Source organism: Blastomyces dermatitidis (genome assembly GCF_000003525.1).
Source record: "Blastomyces dermatitidis ER-3 genomic scaffold supercont1.3, whole genome shotgun sequence".
Lineage (NCBI taxonomy): Eukaryota > Fungi > Ascomycota > Eurotiomycetes > Onygenales > Ajellomycetaceae > Blastomyces > Blastomyces dermatitidis.
In genome coordinates this window covers 3,270,852-3,282,380 of record NW_025544776.1, presented here as the reverse complement: position 1 = coordinate 3,282,380, position 11,529 = coordinate 3,270,852, and the positions used below count along the sequence as shown (strand labels likewise).

General features: G+C 38.4%; 2 protein-coding genes across 2 annotated transcripts; both read left to right on the top strand.

The window, feature by feature from the left end:
* Positions 1 to 685: 685 nt before the first annotated feature.
* On the top strand, positions 686 to 1,216 carry BDCG_16667 (uncharacterized protein; the record flags this gene model as incomplete). The annotated part of the gene is made up of 1 exon (XM_045425868.1): positions 686 to 1,216. The coding sequence occupies one exon, from the start codon at positions 686 to 688 to the stop codon at positions 1,214 to 1,216; it is 531 nt and encodes a 176-aa protein (XP_045280274.1).
* Positions 1,217 to 6,222: 5,006 nt separating this feature from the next.
* Positions 6,223 to 6,519, top strand: BDCG_16666 (uncharacterized protein; the record flags this gene model as incomplete). The annotated part of the gene is made up of 1 exon (XM_045425867.1): positions 6,223 to 6,519. One exon carries the CDS (start codon positions 6,223 to 6,225, stop codon positions 6,517 to 6,519), a length of 297 nt encoding a protein of 98 aa, XP_045280273.1.
* Positions 6,520 to 11,529: the final 5,010 nt, after the last annotated feature.

The following is an 11,529-nucleotide window of genomic DNA, read 5'->3' as shown; positions in this document are numbered from 1 at the left end:
AAAATTCTAAGTCTCAGTGAGTCAATGCAACTATCATGACTCTCTCTACATTGTTCACATGCAGTTTCAAATGTGAGATATGCAGTTCAAGATAATATCAGAAAAACACCTGTTGACATCTATATTCAGAACTTGCTACTGAACAGTGATGTGAGTTAAACAAGGAATATATCATTACATCTGAGGAGAATAATAGCAACAATACCAGTATCAGCAGACATGATAAGTGAAAGGATAAAAAGAAGAACAAAGATGATAAGAAGAAGGAATTCTCTAATCTTATAACCTCACAATCTGCAGCTGTCAACATGACAATTGCTTTTTCAGCAACTATTGATACAACAAGTAAACCTTGATTTCTTGATACATGTATGAGTTTTCATATGACAGGTGAAATGTAAGAAATCCCGCTCCTCACGGATCCTTTACCCCTATTCCTATCTCTCGTGTAATCAATAGGGCTAGCGGCCCTTGGCTACACACAACTATATAGACTGGAGTTCGCGAATACTATTCACAACTCAGCTTGAATGCTATTATACATTTGACCTCTACATTTATCTTCCTACCGCGAACACTTCTAGTAGTTAACAGTACATATCACATCAAGCTGCAAACACCTGAATAATCACCTGTGAGCACTTATTCTTACATTTCAAGCTCAGTCAGTCAGCAACCGCCTGTTATGACTGGAAGAACTAGAAACTTGCATGCTTCAACCCCTGCGAACCCTACTGCAGACACCCAGGAGCAGCCACTCAAACCATGGATAACCCCCATGAAAGAAGTCCCAGAGGACTTACCAACCACTCATGAGACACCATTCTCTGCATCTGTGACAGGGGAACCCTCTGAACCCACAAACAAATCAATCTCAGTGAAGAACATCCTTGAGCATCTCCCGCAGAATCAAGCTATTTTTCTACAAGGAATGCTTACTGCCTGTAAACATCCTCAAACTGAGTCTCTAGACATGATCTCCAGAGACACCTGTGAACTGAAAAGAAACTTCCTCAAGCCGCAATCACTTAAGGCCATCTATCAAACCACAATCTATAAAAGCTTTTGCAAGTTTGCATTTGAAATTGACTCACAAGCTCAGCTGTGTGACATGGAAGATGAAGAAGCTATCACCTACACAATGACAGGCCTCTATTACACTGAAGTCAAGGACTGGCTGGATCATCTAGGGAATGATCATGAGAGATTTCAATGATCTGTTCTCAAGACCTATCTAGAGAACAAGTTGAGAGACTTCATGAGCCGGACAGAGAACATCTGAGCTGTAATCACTAATATTAGGAAAAGAGGCAAGGAATCTGATGAAGACTACTCACAGCACTTCATGAAATTATGATGTGAATTGAGACCTGTGAAAACAGGGCCCTGAAACAAGACCTGAATGATGATGTTCGCGAAGAAGCTGGATAAAGACATGCAGAACAAGCTCATTGAGCAAGGCTCTAAGCCCTTGGCCCTGGAGAAACTGATGACTCTCATTCATCACTTGCAGATCACTGTGAGAGCCACAGACCCGCGGAGAGTGAACCATCAACCAGCCCTGCAAGAGCCAGGACAACAGAGGACAGGTTTGTCAGGAAAAGATGACAAGACACAGAGAGATTCGCATCTGACTGCTGAGCAGAGAGAGAGAGCTTCACAAGCTCCTGCAAACAGAGTGTACAACAGAGAGATCAAGAAAAAGAGACTCTGCTTCATCTGTTCTAAACTAGGACATCTCCACGCAAACTGTCTGAACAAATCAAAATAGGAATTTGAGGAGTCATGGACAGAGTCAGCAACAGCCTTCTTAAGGGCCTTGAAGCTGACACCTGAATCTGTTGCTTCTTCAATGAAAATGCTTACTCACAGAGAGAGACTGCACTGTGATGCTGCTGTCCCACAAGCATGAAAAGCATTGATGAACTCAGGATCCCAGATCACTGTGATGTTTCTAAAGCTTGTGAAGCAAATGAGCTGGAAGATGAAGACTGGGAACCTGCTCTTGCAACAAGCAGAGTGTGAGAACTCAGATCTGAGAACTGAGAAACTCATGAGAGTCATCTTTGAATTGCAAGATCTCTCTGAAATCTGGAGAAGATTTGTGAAAACTGTGATTATCACAGACATCACAGATGATATGTATTTGAGACTTGCATGACTTCAAAGACACAATCCGCACATAGCTGTCCATGAGTCAGGTTTATACTTTCAATCAGTGTTGACAGACTCACTTATAGAGGTAGAAGCAGTTGATGCTGCAGAGTTGATTAGAGAAGACAAGCTCATCTATATGATGACTTTGCAAGTGTCTGAGGATCTCATGATCATGGAAACTGAGCTTCAGATACCAGAGAAATACTGAGATCTCACAGAGGTGTTCAGCCCAGCTAAGGCAGCTGAGCTTCCTTCTCACTGCAAGAAGAATCTGGTAATAGATTTGATAGAAGGGCAGAAACCCTTCTGAGAACCAATCTATAAGCTCTCTCATCACAAGACAGAGGTCTTGCAGACCTATGTGAAGAAGAATCTGAAGAATGACTTCATCTGACCTTCACAGGCCTCCGCGGGAGCCTCTGTGATGTTTGCAAAGAAGAAGAATGAAGATCTCAGATTGTGTGTAGACTATCATGACCTGAACTTCAAGACAACAAAGAGTCACTACTCCCTGCCTCTGATTGAGAATGTGATCAACTGTCTCACGGAAGCTGTCATATTCACACAACTGAATGTGATCAATGTATATGCATGGCTGTGAATACAGTCTGGGGATGAATGAAAGACTGTCTTTAGAACTGCACTGAGATTGTTTGAATATCTAGTGATGTCTTTTGATCTGGCTAATGCCCCCACAGTATTTCAGTCTTTCATCAACAAAACACTTCATGTATATCTGAATGTCTTTGTGATAATATATCTGAATGATGTGGTGATGTACTTCATGAAGAAGGAAGAACACACTGAGCATGTGCAAAGCATGTTAAAGGCCTTAGATGAGGCAGGACTGTATGTTAAGCTTGTGAAGTGCAACTTCAGTGCTCACTGAATTAATTTTCTAGAATATGTAATCACTGTGAATGATATTCAGATGGAACCTTCACAGGTTGAGACTATTCTATCATGACTGAAGCCAACTAGTATTCATGAGATTCAGATCTTTCTGGGCTTTGTGAATTTCTATAGGTGATTTATCTTTGTGTTCACAAGAATCTTCTTAGCTCTTACAGACATGTTGAAGAATGGAAACAAGAAGAAGTCATTCTGTGAATAAAGAATGAAAAGATTGTTAAGAAGAGAGAACTGTGAGAACTTTCTTATCTCAGAAGCTCACAGGGTCTTTGTAAGATTGAAACAGGTATTTGTGAATGCAGTGATGCTGTTCCACTTTGATCTCTTGCTCTTAATCAGATTGAAGACAGATGTCTTCTTCTTTGTGATTTCAGGAATAGTCTTGCAACTACAGTCAAATGAGAACTGAGTTTCAGTGGCCTTTTTCTCATGGAAGATGCAACCCGCAGAGATCAACTATGACATTCATGATCAGAAGCTTCTCATAATAGTGAAATTCTTCTGTCACTGATGTCACTACTTCAAGAGCCTCATGACAGTGATTACTGTTAGAACTGATCATGACAGCTTGCAACAGTTTGCTTCAACTAAGGAACTCTCACAGCAGCAGGTTCACTGAGCTCAGAGACTGAGTGAGTTCTGATTCAAGATAGAGTATATCAAGAGAACTAAGAACTCAGCAGACAGACTCTCTCACAGGCCAGACTATGTTAAGAAGGCCAGGGTGACAGACACAGAGAGGCTAGAGGAGACAGAAAAGCTTCACAGAATGCTCAGACTGAGTGTTGTGAAGAGATTGACTGAAGAGTCTCTCAATCCCTCACAAGAGAAGAGGGAAGAGAAAGGAGAGAAGCCTGTGCAACTACTCTCTGCAACACTGAGAGTCAACACTCTGAGAATCTTCATGAGAATTCTTGAAGAGAGTATCTATAACCTGAAGAGTTTGCAGGCTTTGAGAAGCATCACAGAAGACCTGGTGCAAGAGGAAACAGAGCACAAGTCTTTGCAAGATCTTCTATCCAGATTATCTGAACTGCAACTGGAGAATGAATATGCTCAGCATATTTAAAAACTGCTTACAGCAGGGACCAACTCTGCAGAAACAAAGAATTGAAGAGACTTAAATGACCTCTTGCAAAGAGAGGGCTGGATTTATGTGCCTGTGAATGAGTTTCTACACATAGAACTCATCAAAAGACATCATAACTCTTCTCTAGCAGGTCATTTTACAGACACTAGAACTCATGAGTTGCTCACAAGGAAATACTTCTAACTGAAGATGCAAGAACTTGTGAAGAAGATAGTGAATTCTTGTGCTGTTTATCAGGGTTTGCAGGTAGTGCAGTTCAGGTCATATGAAGAACTCACTTCTCTATCCATCTCATGAGAACCTTGAGAACAGCTAGGAATGAATGCCCTTGTGAGCCTCTCTGAAAGTAAGGACATATATAATGCCTGCTTTGACAGTGTGCTGGTGATAGTGAATCACTTCATCAAGATAGCACACTTTATACTCACTTGCAAGGACTTGAAGTCAAAGGATTTGACTCACATCTTCATCCACAATGTGATCCGGTTGCATGAATTGTCTGTAAACATTGTCTCAGACAGAGAATCAATCTTTGCAGGAGAGTTCTGATCTGATCTGATGACTATACTGAAGATCTCATGAGATCTAAGCATGGCTTTTCATCAACAGACAGATGATCAGACAGAATGCCTGATGAGTATATTGAAACAGTATCTGCAGTGCTTTGTCAATTACAATCAGAATGACTGAGTGCATTGATTGCTACTCACAGAGTTCATGTACAACAACTCAAAACATGTCAGCACAGGTAAAACCCTCTTTGAGATGCTCACTGAGACTCATCTGCAGATGATCTTGATGAACCTGTGAGAGTACACTATAGAGTGTGATGATGTCTGTGAACAGACTGAGAGAATTCAGAAGATTCAGAAGAAAGCCTGCAAATCCTTGAGAAAGGCTCAAGAGTATCAGAAGAGATACTATGACTTCAAGCACATTGCAAAGAGTTTCAAGAAAGATAATAGAGTCTGACTGAGTCTAGAAAACATCATCATGTAGAGATCTAGTAAGAAGCTGAATCTCTTGCAGACAGAGTCTTGCAAGATTATGAAGAAAATTAGCTCACAGTTCTACAGATTGAAACTGTCACCTGGGTTGTAGATGTATAATGTTTTTCATGTCTCTTTGCTCTGTGAATACAAGAAATTCTCAGGAGAGAATTCTGTGACTCATCACCCTGTTCATAAAGCACTAGAGAGTGAAAGAGAATATCAGGTTAAAGAGATTATTGACTCAGAGAAGTGAGATCATGAGCTCTGATTCAAGGTTCAGTGACAAGAGTATTCTGACAAGATGAATGAGTTCACTTGAGAATCATCCAGGCAGATAAGACATCTGCAGAAGCTGAGACATGACTTTCATATCATGAATCCTGACAAGTCAGAATGACATGATCTTTGCTAAGAACCTGATTGTGATAAAGATATTAACACTGTCATTTATGAATCCTAGTCTACAAGATGATGAGTTTCTACTGGAATGAACAGTCTGCAGTGTACACAAGAGAAGAAGAAAACATATTCTCATTAAAGCTAAAAAACAAGAAAATAAACAGGGCCGCGAATACAATTTAGAGATTAATAAAGAAAAAACAAAGAAAACTCACACTCATATTATCAACATCTGTAACACTCAATCTCTTCACAACTATCAATTTTCTTCTTCAAAGAAGCAGAGAGCATTATATCTGTGATACAGACAATTATTGCATTTGATGTGAAGACTGTCAGAAATGCACAGACTTCAGAGAAGCTGAACACCAGGGTGTGTGCAGTTGTAGCAGAGTCTTGAAGACTGGTCATCTGCACATGTGATCAGATACTTCTTACAAAGCTGTGTCTGCTCTCTCAGTTGTGCTGAAGTATTCAGCCTGGAAACAATGAGAATGCAGAGAGGGAGCTCATCTGCTCAGATCAACTCTCATCATAAATTCATGGCATTTGCATTGCCTTGACTACCCAGATTTTGCAGGTACCTGGGAACTCATCTCTCATTGACAATGGGATTGTGGAAATGCGCCGTGGTGCGAGGACCATTGGTAGAGAACCTAGACATATTCACATATGCCTGGTCAGAGATTGTGCGGGCAGAGAGGGGGTGATTGTAGGCCCACAGGGCTGCAGGAGACACTGACAACACTGAGAGCTTTGCAAGAACTGTCAGCTAGAATCTGTAAAGAATTACTTATGAGAAGACTTACAGCAAAGAAGGGGACTGTGCTGCTTGAAGCCAGGGACTGGCCTGGGGGAGAGATGGGGTGGGCTGCTGGCCTGAAGATCGGGTGTGGTGGCAGGGCTGGGGGGGATGGAGACACAGTCGTGGGCGGCGGCGCCCCTGCTTCACCAGCTGGTAAAAAGTGACTGGAGGAGTTGTGGAGACACTCATGAGAAGCTCAGCAGCAGCCAGACATTATTTGTGAAGATATTGAAATTGAAAAAATTTTTATTCTTGAGAAGTTCTTGAATCAACATGCAGACATTATCAGGAACACTCTCTCTCTGTCATCTAGGTGAAAACACTTCACAGATGAATGAGAATACTCACAGTTTGTGAGAATGAAAGCTGTTACAGAAAAAGAGAAAAGAAGATGAAGTTCTGCAGACAGATCTGAGGTATTTATACTACTCTAGAGAGGTTTGCTTGCACTGTGAGTGATTCTGCAGAACAGCCAGATCACTCTAGTAAACAAGAGTGATTGTGAATCACAGGCCTGAATCTTTCTATATGACTACAAAGAGTGATTGCAGACTGCAGACATCTTGATTCTACAATTCTACAGAATTGATGAAAGAATGGAAAATTCCTCACAATTCTACAGTGTCAAAGAGCAATGATTTGTGAGGATGAATGAAAGATCAACTCATGAATGTTTCTCTTTGATAAGAGTGATCTCACAGAGAGTGATTCACCTGTAAGATGAATCTGTGTGATGATCACACAAGAATCTCATGAAAATGATTGAGAGTCAACTGAAACCCTTCTGTATGAAAGATATGAGATGAATCTGTGTGATAGTCAGAGAAGGATCTGTAGGCCACAAAGAACCTCACAGAATAAGAAACTGAGTGACAGACTCTTTTTTCTTCACAGTAATAAGAGATTTTTCCTCACTGAGGTTTTTTACAGATACAAAGGATTTTTAGTGAGTATCACTGCAGTGCTGAGCTGACTATGAAGTCACTCAGTGAAAGGCTTCACAGACAAAGCCTTAGAGAGGAAGAGGTATGTAAGAAATCCTGCTTCTCACAGATTCTTTACCTCTATTCCTATCTCTCATGTAATCAATAGGGCTAGTGGCCCTTGGCTACACACAACTATATAGACTGGAGTTTGTGAATACTATTCACAACTCAGCTTGAATGCTATTATACATTTGATCCCTACATTTATCTTCCTACCGCGAACACTTCTAGTAGTTAACAGTACATATCACACCAAGCTGCAAACACCCGAATAATCGCCTGCGAGCACTTATTCTTACATGAAAAGCAGTCCCTCATTCAGCAGAAGATGTACAATGATAATATGAAGATTCACACAGTGAATGAAGATTACAGTCATGTCAAAGAGATCAGTGATCTTCTTCTAGAATCTGAAGAAGAGAATATCACTGTCTGTGATATTCATTATGTTCTCAATCTCACAGTCAATCTATTATCATTCACCAGGTTGAAGGATCAGAGTTTTTAATATAAGCTTTCAAGCTTGAACACTCTGTTCTATTTCATTATTAAAGTATCAAGTGAAGTGATTTTCACTGCAATCTGTACATCTTAAAACTCAATTTATAAAATAGTTGAAAGAATGTCAGAAGTTGATGTACATTATGAGTCTAAAGCAGTCTACTTCACAGTGAAATCATATGTATATGATAATGACTATGCTAAAGCCATGATCACTATTGATGACAATGATCTCATCATTGATCAATCTCAATATCAAGAATCATCTACAATCATGAAAACACTTGCGGAGTAGCATATTGACCTGAGACATATACATGCAGAAGCTATTATAGCATTGGCAAAGAATTCACTATCTGACATCTGTGTCAAAGACATCAAGATCAATTTCTTTTGCAACATCTGTGTTAAAGTGAGCATGACATATAAATACTCAATCACTCTCATGCTATGAGCTGTACACTTAATGAAGCAGATTTATATTGATCTTGCAGGTGACAGACAGACATTGAGCGAGTCTACAGACCACTCTGTTAAATCACAGCAGAGTAATAAATATTACATGTTAATCATGAATGACATGATCAGATATAGATGAATCTATTTCTTACACATCAAGAACCAAGCTTATAATTACTATGCACACTGAATTCAATTCATGAAGAATCTAGGTTTTACTGCACCAGTATATGTCAGAACTGATGTTGATGATGTGTTCAGATTTATGAAGATTACAGCATTGTTTATCAATTATGACACAGTATGAGAATTAACTACTTCTCAATCATCACATCAAGATGGCGTGTCTGAGCGTGGAATACATACAATTATAACCTGTGCCTAGACTGACCGTGTGACCGTGTCTGGGACCAGGACCAGATTTTTTGATAGTCTCATTACCAATTCGACTGATCCCATTACACAGTTTTAACATTAGATAGTAGTTTCATACTGTCCCAGTGAGACTTACTGTCTACTCTTGTCACATTTTCCAAATGAAACCATGATTTCCACTTCTCAATTTAAATTATTTTTATTGCTTTAAATGACTTTAAATCTCATTTGAGTGTTACCAAAAAGTGTTACTTTTTAAAAAATTAAAAATAGTCTAAAAAAAACCTTAAAATGTCTAAAAATAGTAACTTTATGCCAAGAATGGAACTAAATGAGACCAAATGAGACCACTTTCTCATTTTTTTCAAGTTATGATTTCATTTTAAAATCTGATATATAGTCACTTTGCATGTTTTTTTGATAGCCAGTCTCAGCGGGATTCACGCCAAGAAATGTATGGGACCAGACCAAATGGGACCAAACGTGAAATTCATGATCCCGGCGGCCAGTCTACCTGTGCCAGGGCAGTTCTTATTGATAAGAAGATTCTGAAGAAATTCTGAACAGACATTCTGAAAACAGTTGTTTCAATCATAAATAATACACTCACATCTATGATTCTATATAATGAAAAGTATTGGCCTGCAGTTGTAGATGATGATAGCAAAGAAGCTGTTCATAGCTCTCATATAATTTCTTTTTCAGCATTGATGAATACTCTGCTGCAGATCACACATTTCCGCGAGCTTGAAACTGATGTTTTTGCTCATCTTCATGAATTGCAGAAGTCATTGAATAAGTTATTCACACAGGTCAATTCATATAAGCTTATTGAATTTCATGAATATTCAATCTATCACTTGTGAAGTTCTACAACAGATAAAATTATTGATACAAGTGATGTGATTTTTCCTGCAAAAGTGCAAGAAATGCTGAAGATTACTACAACTACTACAACTGCAGCAACTGACACTGTTTCTATCACCTATTTAGTGAAGAATTTCAACATTTCTGAATTGATGAGTACAGATTGAATGCAGCTGATGAAGGCATTTACAGCTTACACTCTCACTCTCATTACTGATTTTCTTCTGAAATCACACAAGAATGCTATGAATAGATCAGAGATGATGAAAGATTATTGAAAGAAATCAATGCAACATGAAATATCTGATCTTGAGAGGTGCAAGATCTGAACACTTATTTCACATTCTGACATCTCATATAATGAACCAGTGACATCTGATTGCTAAGTATTTGTTAAAAAGAATCACTCTGATGATTTCAATGCTGATGAAGATGATATATTATAAAAATCTTGATGAGTCATATATAATAACTGATTCAAGAAAGACACTTATCAGAAGACTTATACCCCTGTGATTACAGATACAACAAATTGAATGATGTTCACAATTGCTGCAAAGCATGATTGAACTCTACAGCAAGTGAATATAGTAATAGCATATCTGCATAATAGATTAGAGAAAACAGTCTATATAAGACAATTCACAGACTTTGAATAAGAAACTCAGTGTACACTCATCTGTGCAGTTGAAGAATCTCTATATGAATTGAATTCAGCTGCTAAAATATGATATGACTACTTGACAGCTATACTGTGAGAAAATAACTTCAGTCTGAGTTCTTATGACCCTGCTCTTTGAAAGCATTCAGCCTGAAAACACCTGTATATAATTATATATGTTGATGATTTTCATATCTTTGCAGATGCTCTGAAGAATGCTGATTGACTTATCAATATTTTGCAGCAAAAACTAGAGATCAAAGACTTAAAGAAACTCACAAAATATCTAGAAATAAAAGTGAAATATATGAAGAGTGAAATCAAATTGATACTCTGATGTTACATCAATGAATTGATAGAAGATTTTCATCTAGATGATGTGATCACTGTTCATACACTCATGAATAAGAACCTATGTCTAGATAACTCTCTCATCTCTGAAAAAGAAAGTGATTTTATAAAGTGATGATTTCAGCATGATATTGAATGTCTGCAATACTTAGCTGTCAAGCTGTAACTGAATATCACCTGTGTGACATCTCTACTGACATAGAAGAACACTGCTCTCATCTCTAAGACATGAAAGGCTCTATTCCACATCATTCAATATTTGAAAGAAACATGTGAGATTGGCATATTCTACATAAAGAATGATGATGAGAAATCTGAGAATGAATTTCTGAATATGACATACATGTCAGTTGAATATACAGATTCTGATTGAGCTGGCTCATTGAATGATGATTATAAATCTACATTCAGTTATATCTTTAAATTGAGAAACACACTGATTTCATGATGATCAAGCAAGCAACTCTGTGTATTCTTAAGCTCTAATCAGGCTGAATACATGGCATTGAGCAAAGCTGTATACAAAGCAACATGGTTGAGAAGTATGATGATGAATCTGAGCTTCATTGAAACAGAAGACTCTCTGTCAATCAAGGCAGATAATAAGAGAGCAATTGATCTTATCACAGTGACTGCAATCACTGTGAGAAGCAAGCATATTAACACTCAATTTCATTATATTCACAGCCAGTTGAACAATGATATAATCTCAATTGATTACATCTCAACTGAAGAAATGACAGCAGATGAATTGACTAAACTCTTGAGCATAGTTGTATTTCATCAATTTCTTAATTTACTAGGTTTTACAGGTGAAGAGGGACAGAATACACAAACTCAATACAGGTAGCATGATTTGAATGAATTTGAGAATGACATAGCTAGATTTGTAAGAGATGATTGATTCTTTATTATGATGTTTGTGATCTTGCATGGCGATGTGAGGGGGGGTGTAGCATCCGCCCTAGTAGCGT